Source organism: Canis lupus, chromosome 1 (genome assembly GCF_003254725.2).
Source record: "Canis lupus dingo isolate Sandy chromosome 1, ASM325472v2, whole genome shotgun sequence".
In the NCBI taxonomy this organism is placed as follows: domain Eukaryota; kingdom Metazoa; phylum Chordata; class Mammalia; order Carnivora; family Canidae; genus Canis; species Canis lupus.
Window position 1 is genome coordinate 80,835,868 of NC_064243.1, and position 18,880 is coordinate 80,854,747.

Below are 18,880 nucleotides of genomic sequence, written 5' to 3' on the forward strand. Positions count from 1 at the left end.
TGTCCTGCAGCCCTTGGGAGTGCTTTCCAGGTGCCTTTATCATTTTCCACTCAGCACATTTTGAAAGAATGCAGTTCATGATTGTGTCTAACCCTAAAAACCTGGATGCCTTACCTTTGTGTTTTTTGTTGACTAAAATAATTGTTAAAAATCTGTGGGTGGCTATTTATTCCTGGGGTTCCTACCTCTTAAAATATTATTATTATGACTTGACACTTTTATGATATCTTCATGTATTTCAAATAATGTTCAATGATGTCCCAGTGTTCCCTAGAGAAGTACCCGTGTAGCAGCGTTGCCACTTGATAAATAAATAGGGGTGTCTGTGTATGTAACTTAGAGGCTAGAAAGCTTCGTATCTTTTTATATAAGGAACTTGCTCATAGGAAATGAAATTATAACCCTGGTTTTGCAGTCTGCTCTGACTCATCCATTAGCGTGAGGACCTCAGTCATGGCTGCGTCCTTGCCTTTGTTGGAGACCCAGGGAATGTAGGACACAAATTGCATCTTTTTCCTGGGTATCCTCCACATTAGTGCAGTGGACGTTTTTTTTGTGTGTGTAGGTATACACAAAGTGATTCTGTTGGGATGAATAGGCACTGCAGACTGGATGTGCCTCTCTCTACCCAAACTTTTTCCTATTCAGGCCTCTCTAACTAAGAATCTAGAACCTCTATCCATCTAGGTCACCCAAGCCCCAAGTCTAAGGGTCATCTCTATTTATTCTGCTCTCCCTCCTACACATGTCTCATCCATATCCATCCAGACTAGACTGGGAATCATTCCTTTTCTCTCCCATCACATCACTCACTCACATCATTCCTTTTCTCTCTCATCACATCACATCACTCCTGCCTTTATCTTTTGCTTGGGTTCCTGAAACACCCCCTGGCTTACCCATATAGTCCATTCTTGACTTAGCATTGATCAAACCACATCACTTTCCTAGTTAAAATTCTCCGAAGCTGTCCAGTACACTTCAAATAAAGTCCAGACTTGTTTCCTGGAATGCAGTACCCTGTGTGATTACCCTCTGTCTCCGTAGCCAGCAGAGCCAGCCTCTGTCATACCTTCTATTTCTTCCTGCCGTTGCTGTGCCTCGGTGATGCCGGCCCTTCTAGTTGTCCCCACAGTGTGCCGGCCAAGCCTTGACCTCTGTGTCAGCTGGTTCACTGCTTGGAATGCTGTTTCTTTCCACTTTTCTTGTGGCTAAATCCTGGATATTCAGATATTTGCTTAAATGCACCTTCTTAGAAAGGCTTTCCAGCTTCCCCAATTAAAGTGGCTGCTAGGTCATTCTGTATTTCATTATCCTTTAATTCTTTAATGCAGAGCTCCATCTCCATTTGATATCTTATTTACTCATCTGTGTACCTGTATGTCATCTGCCACTCACACTTGAATGGTGCCTGTATAAAAGCAGGCACTCTGCCCTGTGTCCTCGATGCCTAGAATAATATCTGGCATGAAGTGTACATACAATAAAATTATGAACCATCCATGCCCAAAATGTGCATAGACTACGACTTTAGATAGTGAGATACTGGGGATGATTATCTCAGTTGTTTTGAAGAATAGAAAATTAAAATCATGCCTGAAACTAGGGTAGGGTGAGTAAGGTAGTTGCTTTGGATATAGAATTTAAGGAAGCATCTCAAGTGTCAGTATGGCACAGAACATATTACTATTACTGATCCTGTCTTTAAAAATGTATACTTAAATTTTTTTTTTTGTTTATTTTGTTCACCATGGGCTTTTGGCATTAATTTTGATTTTGAAAAAATACTGCATTGCAATATTATTTTTCTTGATTTCTCACTTTTTGCCTCTCCCCATCTAGCCCTGGATCAGATTATTCTTTCATTTTTCCACTGGATTTTTGCGTTATAAATTAGTTCTAGTGTGTATTGAGTACTTACTACGTACCAGTCACTGTTAGATTTCCTCACCGAAAATTCACAGCAGAGCTGTAAAGTAGGCAGTGGTACTTCAGTGGAGGATTAAGTTTGAGAGGCCAGGTAACTTACCAGGTCACAGAGCTACAGAGAGTTGGAACAGGATAGACAGCACATGCACAATATGCCATATGGGTAGAAATAGACTTGAAAAGTGGAAGAAAGATTAAGACCTTTAACATCCTGGTGTATTTACTCCACTGTTCTTGAGAGGCCTTTTAAATAAATGCAGTGAACCAGAATCTAAGGCTTAGAGAGGAAAGACTGTTGGGCTAGTTGGGTGGAGAGGGAAGAAGAGTGAATTCAAGGAATGTGTCAGTGAGATGCTTGAAGTGACTCACTATATTCTGTGTGTTTTTTGGATTGTCATTGAGAATACATTAGGGCACATGAGAAAACTCACCTGTTTGGATCAAATACTTGATTTTATTGAGAAGTACTCCTGTGACAATGTAACTTTAAAGTGTTGAATCATTTTAGGGAAAGGTTTTTGAGTTATTTATAAAAAAAATCATTGCATACCACATATCAGAATAAAATAAAGATGGATTAGTTAAGTGTGAACACAAAACTGTAAAAGCCAAAATAAATATATATGTTTGGAATCTTTAAAAAATGTAAACCTATTAAATCACAGAGGAAACCAGATGAATTAACTAAGTACAGATTTTTTTTTAAGAGTTTATTTATTTATTTGTGATAGAGAGAGAGAGAGAGAGAGGCCGAAGCAGGCTCCATGCAGGGAGCCTGACACAGGTCTCGATCCCGGGACTCCAGAACATGCCCTGGGCCAAAGGCAGGCGCCAAACTGCTGGGCCACCCAGGGATCCCCCTAAGTAAAGGTTTTAAGTTGATATATCAGATTTTGTCATCGAATGAGGAGAAAAGGACAGATTGAGGAAATATTTGTAACCAAAGTTTAATTTTGTTTTAAAAACTAAATTGTTCTGAGAAATCCAAAAACAAACAAACAAACAAACAAACAAACAAACAAAAAGCAGGTCCTCAAAAGAAAAGGCAAATTCATAGAAGGGATCCAAATGACAAAGTATGAAACAATTTCTCATAAGAAAAGATATAAATTAAGATAAAGATTTAATTTTGTTTCCAAAATTGTGACTATTAAAAGAAAGTGGTGTTGGTAAATGAAAATTGAAGAGGGGTCTATGGACATACCAACTGGTCTAACTGTCCAGGGGACATAAAACTATCAGGCAACTCTTCCACCCAACTGCATTTCTATGATGTTCTCCTAAGGAAGTAGAGGTTCAGGCAAAGATATTTCTTCAGGGATGTTTATCACGTTATTTATAAAAATGAAAAATTAGAAATACTCAAAATGTGTTACAACAGGGGAGTTTTTAAGTTATCACATCCTTATGATGGCCTTTCAGACAACTATTAGTAGGTATTTCTGAAGAATAATTAGTGTCTTGGAATGATTACCATAGTATTTTACATGAAAAACAACAATATGGTATTATTCTAGGTTTACTTTAGAACAAGGACAGAAAAAATACATTTGTTTAGAAAAGGAGACTAAAAATAGATATACCAAAATGTTCAAATTTCAGCAGCACTGGAAAACCTTCTGGTTTTCTGAATTTTCTTTAGCAAATATTTATGACTTTTATAAATATGGAAAACAGTATTTTATGAAAAGAAAGCTCATGAGGACAGAAGATTGAGAGCCCTGGACAGATGAGATCTCTGTAGGTTCTAGTTCATTTCCTTCTATTTAGTTTTCAACCAGAAGAATCCTGGAGCGAGTCACTTCCCCTTCTTTGCAAATGGAGTGAGTTCACAGCTTCTCAGACTTTTCCTCTGAACACACTCAGAGGCAGAAGAACACAAGCATGTGCTCCTGGAGGAGAAAAGGATGTGGCTGGTAATCTCAAAGTAACCTTCTGGGGGCGCTAGCTGGCTTAGTCCATGGAGCATGTGCGTGACTCTTGAAGTTGGAGTTGTGAGTTCAAGTCCCATGTTGGGTATAGAGTTTGCTTTAAAAAAAGAAAAATAAAAGTAAACACACAAAAAAGTAGCCTCCTGAACATGTTAGTGTGAAAATTCACGTAACCTTCCTGTTCATCTCCAAACTATACTGTTGTTATTTTTTAAAATTTTTAAAAACTGATTTAAAAAAATAATAATAAAATTAAATTAAATTAAAAAAAACTGAGATATAATTTATATACCATGAAATCCACTGTTTAAAAGTATATGTTCTAATGGTTTTTCCTATACTCAGAAGCTTGTGCAACCAACCAATGCTAGTTTTTAATACACAGATGTTTATCAGGGGTGCTCTGGGGTAAAATTGACTCGCTAAGAAATTATACCTTCTGAGTAACCTTGATGGCACCGTAGGCCCTTTCCTGGCAGGATTTTACCACTTTGAGAGGCCCAGGACTAGATGAAATTCCAAGTAATTTTCAGCAAATTGCATTTTTGGTGTATTTTGCCTGTGTTTCCTTTAAAACCAACTTACCTGGGTGAGTTATTATTAATAGTCCTGGTTACCACTAATTTACCCATCTGTTCAGTTTCCATTCACAGTGGTTGAATACCCAGCTCATTTCTGTGCTATATTTTTAAAACTACCTTCTGCCAGACCCTGCTGGGGATAAAGAGTGAAGTCATTCCCCACTCTTGGCCTCAAAGGACAGTCTTTTAAGGAGAAGGAGTTATGGTGACTTTGGTATTAGAGCTGTTTGGTTTAAAGTGCAGATTCCTAATATAAGTGGAGGAAAATGTGCAGAAGACAGAATGCACGTATCTTAGTGTAGATAGCCTGAGATGTGGACAACACATGGATTGCATTTTGATTCACTGCATTTAAATCACTTTTATCTCAGTGCTATTAATTCTTTGCAGGTGTATCTTGATGATGTACTTGTGGGTAGAAAATTCTTCCCTGAAATTTCTGGTTCTACTTTATCCAAGATTATGTGGAAGTAGTCCAAGTTTAGCTTTGGTGGTGCTGAGATTCCATATTTTAGACTCTCGGCCTAAACCAGCAGGCCTTATTAAGTACAGTTACTTGAGTTATAATTGAGCTCCATGAGACTTGGGTTTGTTCTTAGCCTCTCTCTCTCTGGGTGCTGGCCAATCAAGAGGGCAGGGCATTTGGCCTGAGCCTTCACATTAATTAAAGGCTTCAGATGTAGATTTCTGATGGTTTGACAATATCTCCAAATACAGTCATGAAAGGCACTGGCAGGACGAAACGAATATATTCATTGTACAACTTTAAATACCACAGTTTTTATCTTAGTTTTGGCATTTCTTCTTTTTCCTGGGAGCCTAAAAAAAGTGTCAGTGGTGTGGGTCTCCCTTGGCCTGTAAGAGGCCCTGAGAAGACATGTTTTCTTCCTTTTTTTCCATGATGAAAGGAACCGAGCATGCAGATCCTTCAAGTTCCCAGTAGTTTAGCATTTGCTGATTGTTTTCCGGGGCCATTGTATGGCAGTCGTCAGGGACACTCCTGCCTTTCCGAGCAGTATGGTAGTAACTGACATTTTGAGGGCGCTGAGCAATTCTTGTGTATTCGTGGATTGTGCTTTGCAGCTCTTTTGATAGAAGTATAATCCAAGAAGCCAATTTACATGTGAGAGAAGGAACCAGTGAATCTACGATTGCTTTCAGCAACAAATGATAATCCATTGCCATTAGGAAGTTAATGTATTACTGGATTTGGAACTGCTATTTCAGGAGGCTGGGGGACATGGGATAAGAAAAACTGTCCTGCCTTTAGAGATTAATTGGACAGAACTGTTTACAGGTTTCATTGTGCAAATGGGCAGGATAATCAGTGTCATCATATAGATGCTTAGTATGAGTAGGATACAGAGAGTAAATATGGATTTGTGGCAGAAGCTGCGTGTGGAAATCCTCGTGTTGAAAAGATCTTGTAAAATCCTAAAATGGAAGCATCAGATTGTTGTATGTGAGATGGTGTATACATCTGATATGCTGTATTCTAACAGCTTACAAAGTGATACCCTCTACAATGGGATGTTAAATTCCTATTTGATTTTGTTCTGACAGAAAGACATGTGAAGTGGGGATTGCTCTTTGTGCTTTTTCCTGATCTGATGGGTAGGGAAGAAAAAACTAAGTAAATACCCCTTAAAGCCAATTATGCATGCTGGATGGTGTGCCCCCTAGCCTCCTACCCCTTTTTTAAGATTTTAATTTTAAGTAATCTCTACACCCAATGTGCGGCTCGAACTTACAATGCAGTATCAAGAGTCGCTTGCTCTACTGACTGAGCCAGCCAGCCAGGCACCCTATGTGTGCCCCCTTTAATATAAGCATGATTCTTACACAGTCTCATTTCTGGGTGTTCTGGTGAGCTAGAATAAGGGAAGGGAGAGTACCTACCCAGAGGTAAAACAGCTTTTCTGGGGCAAATTTTTAGCCATATTTATAGAGAGCATTTAAAGAGAAAAAGCACTATCATGGGGTACATACCCTTATGTGTGTTGATGTGCTTGTTGAAGTTATTAAATGACTCGATTGAAGATATATTCAAATTAGCAAAAATGAGAGTGTCTCCCGTCCCTGCTTTCATGTGAGTGCTCGCTGCTAGATCATATCAGTGGCTTTGGAAACAATAGATGGGTATTTCTTGAGCTAGGTCAAGAGTTACTTATGCCTTGTGCTGTGAAGAGAAATTAGCCATTGCTGGATTCACAGAGAATCTACTAGCAGAAAAGTCTGCTTTCTCTCATCAGATATAAAGAATTATGAAGTCTCTTGGGCTTTTCATGTGGCCTTAGGAAACAACACCATTTTATTGAATTTGATAACAGCTGTTTTTTTTTTTCCAGTTGTACCAAATATTTCTTTTCATATTCATCATGAGTAGATTGTTAAAATGTCCATTTCAAATCCTGAGAATGTTGTATAAGTCTATAAAAATAGGAGAACAACATATTTGGCTTACACATTTGTCTCCATGATAGAACTCTACAAACAAAGAAGCTGAAGTTTTTGCTCGGTTGTGAGGTTTCAGTCCATATACTTTTCTTTTCTTTCTTTTTTTTTTTTTTGTGGCTAAATCCATCATTAGTAAGGAATAATATGTCAGTTGACTTTTCTATATATGGTGTTTGAAATCACGCAGACTTTCTCTTACATGAAGCTCTGCCTTCTCACTCTGGGCTTGGTGCATTTATATAGTAACAGCAAAGGGTGAGCATTGAGTTCATGGGTGAAATTTGTCTGGGAAGGATGGTGAGTCCATTAGAAGATGGCATAGAGATTCAAAATGGGTCCCCTTAATTGAAGGAGTATTCAGAAATTCGAAATTATATTAAGTGAATAAAAGTTGGGTGAAGTCAAAGCCATGGTAAGATATTTTTAGCCAGTGGGCATTAGAAGCTAATTACCCCTTAGGGTAATTAGAGCAGTCATGACTTAAGAAAATAGTGACAAACCCACTCTGGGTAGCTGAGAGCTGGGCTGGGCCCTTGTTACTGGCCATGGCATCTTAGCTTGAGGTCTCACCGCTCCACAGCCTTTCCTCTTATGTGAAATGAGGATAAAGACATCCATCTCACAGATTTTTGAAAGGATGAAATGACAATATATTTCAAAGTTCTTGCAAAGTATAAAGGGTAGAACACAGATTTCTTTGGATTTTCTTTATAAGAGGGGGGATATTCAGGAGGTAGAGACTGTGGTTTCCCCTGTCTGTATTGGAGACTGGTCTTGGAGAGGGTGTTTCTTGGGGGGAGACATGTGCATATTCTGGGGACAGGTGGCTAGTACTGTATTTGTTAGGACTTTGGGGGAGACTCGGGCTCTGTCATTTCTTCATCGCAGTTGGGCTCCAGGAGAGTGTTAGGAGAGTGAGTTAGTGACTAGCAAGCTCTTTACAGACTAGAGAGGACCTCATGAGTAAGGTTTCTAGAGAAAGGGTCAATAGGTTCCCCTATTGTCCTTATGGCATCTGTACCAGTCAGGGTCCCAGCAGGAAACCTGTGGATACTCCAGCTGGGCGGCTGAGGGCAATTCTAGAAGGGAACTAGGTCCCTAGGGGCTGGCAGTAGCCCCTGAGACTGAGAACAGTCACGGGAACCCAGAAAGGTAGCTGTCTGGGGCCAGGACAGCCAGCAATAGCTGTGGCCTTTGAAGGGGACGTGGTGTATCTGGTGCCCTTGCAGGGAGCGAGCTGTGTGAAAATTTCCCCTTCCTCATTTCCCTACTCTGTGGTCTCCTCCTAGTGTCTTCTGTGTGCTAAACCCAGGAAAAAAACAGAGGGCAAGGGGGCTGTGGATGTGCTGTCCTTATGGTTCAGTCTCCTAGGGCACGGAATAAGCAAGAAAACTGAGTGGAAAAAAAAAAAAAAAAAAAGGGGGCAGCCCTGGTGGCCCAGCGGTTTAGTGCCGCCTGCAGCCCAGGGCATGATCCTGGAGACCCTGGATCGAGTCCCACGTCAGGCTCTCTGCATGGAGCCTGCTTCTCCCTCTGCCTGTGTCTCTGCCTCTCTCTCTATCTCTCTGCATCTCTATGAATAAGTAAATAAAATCTTAAAAAAAAAAAAAAGAAAATGGAGAGAAAGGTTCTCAGGGTGTGTCTGGGGCAATAGGGAGCATGTCTTACTTTGGAGTTGATTTTTTTTGGATTCTTTTTTCTTTTACCTTTATATGCCCCCATTCATTCATTGGTCCTGCATTTTCTGCCTCTGGACTCTTCATTAGTGCGATACCCCCAGGACTTGCTCCAAAGAGGTACCAAGCACTGACTGCTCATCCCGGTGAGACTTAAGTGAAACACAAGCCAGTGTAGTTTGTCTGCTCCTTTCTTATTTTTATGTTTTATGCTTCATACTCACCCAAATGAGCATATAAAAGCTGCTTTGATAGCCAGGAGGAAGAGACCCTATCGCCTGATTCTTTCCTTTTCTTCTCGTTCCATTAACCTCATGTATTAAGATTTCTTATTGTTTTTGTTGTGGAAAGAACTAGCAGGGATTCTGATTTGATGATTCTGTCACCGATTGGGCCCTGAGAGCAAGCCACTGCCCCTGGGATAGGGATAATAAGCAAAGAAGCAATCTGGATTTTTTTCCCCTACATACTTTGACTTGCTTGGGAGACTAAGGATACCTATTGTTTTCTATAAATTGTTGATCAGCCAGGAGAAACAATTACATAGCTTTATTTCTACCAGCAGTGCCACTTTTTAAATACTTTGGGGTTTTCTTTCCCCTATAGTCATTATTCATGGTGGGGATCATAAAATAGTCATTTAAAAACTCTTGGAATGAATAAAAAAAAAACAAAAATAAATAAAAATAAAAACTCTTGGAATGAAAGTTTGTTAAAATGGGTTGATGGCATTCACATTGCAGTGTTAACTTTATAGATCAAACACTCCAGATCACTTATTAAAAGTCATATGAAAATGATAAAGGGGCTGCTGACCCAGGAGCTCAGAGCTAGAAATCATCTTGCACTGTAACTGGGCGAGGCTTCTTTGTTTACCCGCACATCTGTAGTCATTTAAGTGATTGCTTCTGTGGAAACCGTAACACTTACTTGAATGTTTTGTGATTGTTTATAAAGATGAAAATGAAATCCAACCCGCAGAAAGACAAAATGAAATGAGGACAGATGCGGTATTCCTACTTTTTAGTTTTTTTGTTTTGTTTTGTTTTGTTTTGTTTCTAAAAGCACCTCGTAAGTCAGGAATGGCAATAAGGACATGCTAGCCATCCAGTGTTTCAATTATTTTATTCTTCCATATTTAATTCCAAAATAGGAGCTTTTAGTGTTTTTCTACACTTCTAGGGGAAGACCGAGATAGTTATTGTTTTGGAAATCTCAGGGAAGCTTAAAAGTGAATAAGAAGTATTCAGAAATGAAGTGACATACAAAAGAAGCCACCTACATTTGGAAAAATGAAGTTTTTAACATTTGTAGTTTTAGATTTGTGTGGAAGATACTTCTTTCCACATAGTTTCTGTCATTCAGTGATAGGATCTCTCATCTTTCTGTCTTGTCTTTCTCCCTGGGTCATTGGTAGCTTTGTTAGGGATTGCCCTCAGGCTTATGTTAGGGGCGTTGGAAAGGGAGAAAATAAGAGCATGGAGGAGAAAAATCCAGTAACAGTAAATTTTTATATCACGCTATTAGTCAAGAAGGGACAGAGGGAAGGAGAGCCACTGTGACTTCTCTGAGTTAGGCGATTCCTTGAAATAACTCAGGCACATACAGTTGATGCTTCCTATCTAGGAAATTCCTGATTCTTATCTGGATACTATGCTCTACATATATATGTGCATGTGTGTATGTATATGTACACACATAGACACCATTTTAAAGTGAAAGGGAATGTCTAGAAATTCCGAGGCATTTTTCTCTTACTGCTTTCTGAACAGCATTTCTGTCAGTGCATTGTCATTTCCAGATCCAAACCCTGCCTCCTGGAGGTCTTTCAGATATTCTCCAGGGAGGAGAGCTTTATCAAGTGTTGATTCTCTTCAAAAGACGATTTCCTTGTGTTTCTTGTTAAGATACATGGTTACAAATCACTATCCAAATTCCATGCTGAGTGGCTTTCCAAAGAGGTGATAAGTTGGTTTTTTGTTATGTTTTATTATGGTTTTTTTTTTTTTTTTTTTTAAAGCTCATGGGCCTCTGAAATGGGTTCTTACCCTCCAGTTTTGTTGAGCGTTCTGTGCAGGTGGCATCTCCACCCCTAGTGGCACCACTGTCCTGTGCGGCTCCCCCAGGGGGTCTGCACCGGGATGCTACCTGTCTAAGCCGCCGTGTCCAGTTTAGCTGTCTGGGAGACTGGGAGGAGGTGTCACGGTCTGATGACATCTTTTGCTGTTGTCCATCTTGCAGGGACGGGAGAGAGTGGCAAGAGTACGTTTATCAAGCAGATGAGAATCATCCATGGGTCGGGCTACTCTGATGAAGACAAAAGGGGCTTCACCAAGCTGGTGTATCAGAACATCTTCACGGCCATGCAGGCTATGATCAGAGCCATGGACACGCTCAAGATCCCCTACAAGTACGAGCACAATAAGGTAGGCGGGGCTCCTCCTGGGTCGGCTACTCCCTTCACACGTCTGGGCTGCACAGTGGGTTTCTGAAGCACACATTTTTCATCTCAGGATGAGAGTGGGACATTTGATGGTTCGATATGTGCTTTATAGTTTTTTTCTTTTTTTCTGAAATCTTTAAAGTCACATCTAAGCACAATTAGAATTGTGTTCTTAGTGATATCAGTGGAAAACATATTTGGATGTCTGATGATAAATATATGGAGGTTTAAAATTTCCGGGGTGCCACATTCCATTAAGAAGACAGGTTGGAAGTTCAGGACAAATTGACCAAGGTGAGGGAATTCAGAGAAAAGACCTCCCTTCTTCAACCTCCCACTCTTTCTGCTTCCTTGGCGGGGGTGGGGGGGTCGGGGGTGGAGAACAAAAACAGCTTAAGAGCATTCTGTCCAGTTTAATTTTGGATTTCGTGACTTCCTTTCAGTAGTACCACAGGCTTAATTTTATTTCAAAATAGGTCCATCTGTCACTTCCAATAACCTTTCAAACATGTTTCCCTGCCGTTGTGTTACAGTAATGCAAACTTCTAAAATCACTTGAGAAAAGGTGAGGAGGAAAACAAAATCTAAATTTTCTCAGGGCCTGTGGGTGTTGATGTTACAGTAAGCTGGTAAAACCTCACTTTTTGTTGACAGAACATTGCATTTGCACCTACATTTGTTCGAGGGCCTTCCATCAGGACTTCCAGTCTCTCCGTGCTCTTGATAATCTACACTTAAAAATGTTTCTGTCTACCAGGTCAATATGTGACAGCAAGAAGCTGGCATGCCCACTGTGACTCATAAACTGAGATGTAACTCAAAGTGAATCATAGGTAAAATAAAGCAATGCTGTGTATCTCCACTTCTCTTACCATCTAGAAGCTTCTGAGTGTACAGATCACTTTAAAATCAGGCAGTTATTTTTCTTGGATGTTTCCTTGAAATCGACTGGCTGTGTCTTATCTAACCGATACTCTGGCACTTAGTTTTCCAATGGTGACAGGAGAGTGTCTCCACAAACAGCAGATAGACCCTCCACAAAGAATCTTTCCTGTTTCTACCCTCAAGAGTGAAAACGATGTAGGCAGGTTTATGAGCCTGGGATCGTGGTGCCTGAACCAGATGAGGCTGCCTGGATATCTAACCAGTCTAAATTTAGAAGGATCAGGGTTGTCCCCCACCGAGAAATTTCAGTTAATGAGTTTCTGAAATAGTGACACACTTGTTTCATTGCAGTTGTGAGAAAATTCTCTGAAAAGAATTGTGCCTTAATGCCAGCGACTTGGATTCTCACTGAGTTAACCACATACGTGGTATGATATACATACAGATGACCCTTGAACAACATGGGAATTAGAGGTCCCAACCCCCTGTGCAGGCAAAAATCCACATACAACTTTTGACTATTCCAAGACTTAACTAATAGCCTACTGTTGACCAAAAGCCTTACCAGGAATATAAACAGTCGATTCATACATATTTTGTGTGTTATATGTATTATATACTGTATTGTTACAAAACAAGCTGGAGAAAAGAAAATGTTATTAAGGAAATCCTAAGGAAGAGAAAATACATTTACAATACTGTACTGTGTGTATCCAAATAATCCACCTATAAGTGCACCTACGGTCCAAACCCATCTTTTTCAAGGGTCAGCTGTGTGTGTGTGTTTATATATATATAAACATATTGCCAGTTGACCCCTTATAGTATAATGCAGTTTCCCTTAATGATGCACAAAAACCATCTTTCTTGGATGTTCCAGAAGAATACTTCAGGATCTTGCTTTGGTATTAGCTTTTCATGGGAGGCCCATTTATTGTACTATCATGTAGATATGGAAGATGGAGTGGAACTTATTATGCCTTATTCACGTAACACAGTGAAGAATATTTAACAACATGTGTTACTTGAACTCTTTGTAGCAGTTCTAATTAAGTAGACTTTATTGTGGTGAATACCATTCAGTTAAAAATCGACATCATAAAAAGTGATAATAATACAATTTTTCTCAGATATTATAATTACCCTGTGGAATCTTCCCACATCTCTTGGTTGCTTAATACACTGCCTAATATAGTGACGTGAGCGTATGGGAGCCTCTGAATTTCTCAGTATGTTTAATCCCCTTTAATTTGTAATATAAATTACTTTCCCATTTGTTCCACTTTCTCTACAATGTACACATATTCTGAAGCATCACTCCTTGCTTCATCCATTAACTTCCTGAGCTCTGCCCACTCCTTGCTTTTGTTAATGCTTCTTGAGGACATAATGTCCTATTTCTATTCCACCCAACTGCCATTTCCTCCTAGAGTTCTCGGCACACCGCCCCCTGCCTTGCACTAAGTAATCCCACCCTCTTTTAGCAGAAACCATAGTGGAGTGTTTACAGTTGCCTCGCTTATTACATTCATCATGATGAGTTGGGTGTTGATCTTATTTTCCCCACTAGACTCAAAGCTCCTTAAAAAGTAGGTGATGTCACTTGTGCCTCAGCGTTTTTCGAGGACCCTGGTATTGTACCTTATACATAGTAGAGGCTCAAAAAATACTGTTTTATGAGCGGGCAAATCGCTTTTTAGGCAACTGAAAGTCTCCTGCCTTTAAGTTGTTGAAATGCTTATTCTGATTTAAATCAGCAGCTCGTTGCTGAAGTGGTTTTATGTGCAAAAGGGAATAAATGCTGTGTGCTGTCAGAGCAGAAATTGACAATCCAGAAAGAGTCAAGGGCATGGCTGAGGGAGAGGCACTCTGGGGCAGAGGAATGGCAGGAGCAAAATGTTCAGAAAAAAGGAATGTGACTGTGTTGGTCAATTTAACTTGAGCAGAATTCTTATAGAGGACAACTGGAAAATAAAATTTAAAAATGGTTTGGAATATATTTCTGAAAGGTTTTGAATCCAGGCTAAGAAGTTTGAATTTTATTTTCCTGTGTTTATGATACCCATTTAATAATAATATTTTATGTTTCAGTTGGAATTTCCTATAGAAGTTTCTGGTTACAGTATGCTCTCTGTTTTATAAATAGTTCAAGGGATTTGGTGTGCATTTTTTTTTTTTTTTTTAGCAATTACTTGGAAGAAATGCACTGTGGTTTATATTATTTTGTGACACTAAAGATGTTAAAAAATGTTTTTACAAAAGCTTCTTTGAATCTATGGCCACATTGGTCATAATGTATGGAGTTAGCATAAATAAAGACAAACACTTTCTAGTATTTTTCTCCTAACTTGGTACTTGCTTCTAATAAGTTCATGTATTTTATAGAGCAAAATGTAGCTTAAAAAATGGTATGCCCTGTTCTTAACTGGGAAATTGTTGACAGTTTCCTTTGCCGTGAAATTCGTTCTAGCAATGGAATACCGCACCAGAATATTGGAATTTCTTTGGTTTCTGCATAAGTGTTACTACATTGAGTTGAGAATTTTACTGGTTACCTAGGGGGCTGGTGCAGTGGTCAGGGGAGTCCAGGCCACTGTCTCTGCCCTAGATGGTGGTGTGGACCACACAGTGTTTGAGGGATTGGCTAGCTCAGGAGTAGTTTGTAATAAATTACAGACTTGTACCAAAATAAAGATCAGTTCTTTCCTGGGTGAGTATCCACTATCTTGAATTTTCTTTGCCAAGCGAGTAATGTTTATAGGTGAGCTGCTTGGACTCCACCCAAATGAGAGAATATGTCTGGAGACTTCTGAATGTACTGTGAGCAAGGGTTTATTTTTTCCTAAATATTACTTTGCCATATCCCTAAACACAACTGTTGATAGCTGATGTTAAGAGGGATTAAATGTCGCCTACTTAAATCAAAAGATACATTTAATGCTCCACTAATTACAAAGCATTCGACTGTGACGTACCTCTGTCATTTTTTACTCTTCAAAAGGGAGAATTTTCAGTATTATTATTTTATGGTTTCCCCTCTTACGCAGATGTAGTCTTCTGATTATTTGTTTAGGTGTTGAAATCAGCTTCATAAGAAGGAAGAGAGAAAAAGTTTCTGTGCTCACATGGCTAAGAACTATCTTGAATTAAAGTGGGGGGTTGGGAGATGGGATAGATCTCGAGGTATTGACTCCTGATTTTTGTGTACGTGTTATCTGTGTCTGGCAGTTCCTGCATCACCTATTGATAATTCATATGCAGGTGCCTTATTTTCTCAGATTGCACATTATGTTATAGTGAGCAAGCTTCTTGTCTTGTGATTCATTGTCTCCACAACATGCCCCACATGTTGCCAGTGCTTTTGCTCATTGAATAGATTACCTCAGACTAGCAGATCCTGGTATCCCTTTATCGTTGGCTTGTAGTTTCTACAAACTGTGAAATCAGGCAATTCTTAGGGCAATTTCAAAGTATTGACAGGCTTTTGCTGCCTTGACCAGTCCCAGGAAGAAAAAAGAAATCTGATGGGATGCTTCTTCATGCGGTGAACTCAAGAGAGTTACTGAGTAGAACTCCACCACTTGATAATGTTGAGTAGACAATGTTACCTGTTCTTCTAGTTTCTGCTTTTAGACCTGGAAGTCTGGATGACTGGGACTCACTTGACAGCAAAGCTGCGGTTGCTTCTCACTAACTAGCCAGGAGTTTCCAGGTCTGACACCTATTTCCCTTTCTCCTGGTGGCTGAGTGTCTCTTGGAACACAAGTTGTGCTCTGTCCTCCTTGAGCCCTCCCAGAAAGGACTTTTCACTAGGAGAATACCTCTTTTAAACACTGACAGCTTTCTGAATTTTCTGTACCTCTTGAGAAATCTAAGGTTCCAGAAGCCGTGTTTTAGAAAAAAACACAGCCAGGATTCTGGAGAACTTGCCAACTGATTCCTGCCTTGAGTCAGTGGCACAAGAAATTACTGGACTCCTTTTTTCCCTGTGAAGGAATTTTCATAGTTTACAACATGCTAAGAGGCTGATTTCCTTTTAATATTTCTCACCTACAGAATAAGTGCATAATGAAAGCAGAACTTACCAAGTATGTATTTTTATCTGTTCCTCCCAAGGGTTGTATCAGGCAGTGTTCTGTGCTTGCAAGCGATAGAAGCCAACCCTGGCTAACGGAAGTAGAAGAGGTGCCCAATGGGAATATGAGGTGACCCCCGAGAAGTGTGGAGAAGCAGGAGGCTTAGTTCTTGGAAACCAGAGCAGGTCTGGGGAGCCCATCTGTGAGATACCTGGACTCTGACCATTTTCATTCTCCTGTCACTCCATCCAAGATTCAGATTCCTGGGGAAAAAACTTGCCTGAGAAGTCTGGCCTGGATTCTGTGCTAGCTCTCTGACAAGTCTGGGCAATTGGATTGACAGCTCCTGAGGGAAATCAGGGTGCAGTTACTAGAAGAAGGGAATAATGCTGCCACAAATCACAATTACCCGCTGCTAAGTCACACTGTCAATTTAGAAAAGGAAATCACATGTGGATTCTCTATGGAAGAGAGTCCTCCAGTTTTTCCCAGCATTTGCTAGGCCTATCCCAAAGTACAACTTCTCATTCTGGACTTATTCAGAATGGGGGCATGGAGAGGTTGTGGGGCTAGTGACTTAGTAACACACATATATATGAAGGACGTAGCTGAATTTGAGCCCAAGACCTGAATAGCTAAGTAACCTTGGGATTTTTGTCAGACTTTTTTTTTTTCCCTAAGCCTAACTTTCCTTACTCTCTAAGCTGGAGTGTCCACATGTATAAAATGGGACAGATAATAATAGGATTGTTTCAAGAGTCAAATAGATAATGTATATGAAAATATCTTGTAGGCGATAACTAAAAAAAGAGATTGCAAGTTGTTAAAAGATGAATTATCATGGAGGCAATGAACATTGCTAATCTTCTGTGTTTATTAAGAATAAAACAAACAGAAAATCATTTAAACAGCATGACCAGATATAGGAGGTATCTGAGGGAAACTTTCGTCAGAGTGACAGTCATTGAAATGGGACACCAAGGGAGGTAAAGCCATCTCCTTATCAGGATGCATTCAAAAATAGAATGTTTTTTTTTTACATGTGAAATTCTTTAAGGCAATTTTGCTAAAATAAGACCAGGGATGGACTGGACATCCTCTAAAACCCTTCCCAGCACAGTTTTCTCTCGTGCTGATTCTCTGATTCCAAAAACTCTAAGAAAGCTCTTGTTATTTTGTTATAATTTCAATCTCCTCCCTTTTTGGGACTTTGTCCATTCCAGAGCACTTAGGAAAATTAAAACCAAAGACAATAAACGAGAGATTCTAAGTGATAGTGATCTCTAGCCCCATGGAGATCTTTCTTTGCATTTGAATCCCATGAGTGATTACAATATTTACATCCATGCAGTTTTTTCCCCTTTTAAATGGCATTCAAAGGTCAAAATTTTTAAAAATCAAAAATAAAACAAAGGTCAAAATCAGATGCAGGTATTGGGGAGATTGCCAGTGACAGTATTTCCGTTGGGTTGTTGGCTACTGGCCACCGAAGACAGTATGCACTTTCTCCTAGGAATACTTTCTACTCCTGCTTCTACAATCTGAGTTTTCTTTTTAATAAAGAGTCTAAAGAATCTGGAGACTTTTCACGGCCAACTTGATCTGAGGTTGGTTTACAACTTCCTCCCTTCTCTCTAGGACTCTTTTTTTTTTTTTTTTTTAAGATTTATTTATTTATTTATGAGAGAGAGAGAGAGAGAGAGAGAGGCAGAGACACAGGAGGAGGGAGAAGCAGGCTCCATGCCGGGAGCCCGACACAGGACTCGATCCTGGGACTCCAGGATTGTGCCCTGGGCCAAAGGCAGGTGCTAAACCGCTGAGCCACCCAGGGATCCCTCTCTCTAGGATTCTTATTGGGAGTTGAATCACGACTGATTTTCCAGTAGCTTTGTGAGCTTTCAGACTCTTCTTTACATACTTTTCTCTTTTAATATCTGGCAAATACTTTCTAGCCATAGTTTTCTCTCTTCACTCTGTCTTTGTTTCATTGCAGTTCTTTATTCATCTTATACCTCTGATGGCCATGTAAAAATAGAAGAATGTAAGACTTGTTAAAAATCCCCTTCGCTTGGCTAAAATTCCATAATCCAAAGGCATGCCATAGCATTTATCCAGGATGAGCATCTTTTTGTTGTTGTTGTTTAAAGTTTTTATTTAATTTTAGAGAGAGTATGTGTGCTTGTGCATAAGTTGGGAGAAGGGCAGAGGGAGAGGGAGAGAATCTCAGGCAGACTCCGCACTGAGGTGGAACATGTCACAGGGCTCAATCCCACAACAATCCTGGGATTGTGACCTGAGCCGAAACCAAGAGTCAGATGCTGAACCAATTTAGCTAGCCAGGCACCCCCAGGCTGAGCATCTTGAGTTGAGTTTTATGGAGGAAGATTCTGAAACAAAGAAGAACTTGAGCCGTAGAGTGAGGCTTAATTTCTCTCTCTCTCTCTCTCTCTCTCTTTTTGGTTACATACAGAGAGATGTATATATCACCAATATTGAGCCACTTGTGTTTTTCCATTGTGAAGACACTTGTTTTCATATCTACTGATCCAGATCAGTATGACTAAAACTACAGAAGCCTCCTCATCCTGCCTTCTAGTCAATGCCCCCAACTCCCAAAGGGTGACTACCTCCTGACTTCTAATACCATAGATTAGTTGTGTAGTGTTTGAACTTTGTATGAATGGAAGCATATAGCATATACTCCTTTCTATATGGTTTATTCTGCTCAATGTTACATTTGGGGCATTCGCCCCTGTTTTTACTTATCATTGTAATTCAGTTATTCTCATTTATATATGTATAATAGCAATGCCCCCATAGAATTTTGTGAAAATGCTTCATGTCCCTGCTGTATAATATGGTAGCCACCAGCCACATGTGGCCATTGAGCCTGTAAAGTGTG

General features: G+C 39.8%; 1 protein-coding gene across 2 annotated transcripts in view; it reads left to right on the forward strand.

Moving 5' to 3' along the window:
• The window catches only part of LOC112644686 (guanine nucleotide-binding protein G(q) subunit alpha), a 306,975-nt gene that overhangs the window by 96,650 nt on the left and 191,445 nt on the right, over positions 1-18,880 (forward strand). For both annotated transcript variants that reach the window (XM_025423273.3, XM_035699957.2), the window contains exon 2: positions 10,816-11,000. In XM_025423273.3, the coding sequence (XP_025279058.1) occupies positions 10,816-11,000 (185 nt within the window). The remainder of the gene's footprint in view (positions 1-10,815; positions 11,001-18,880) is intronic.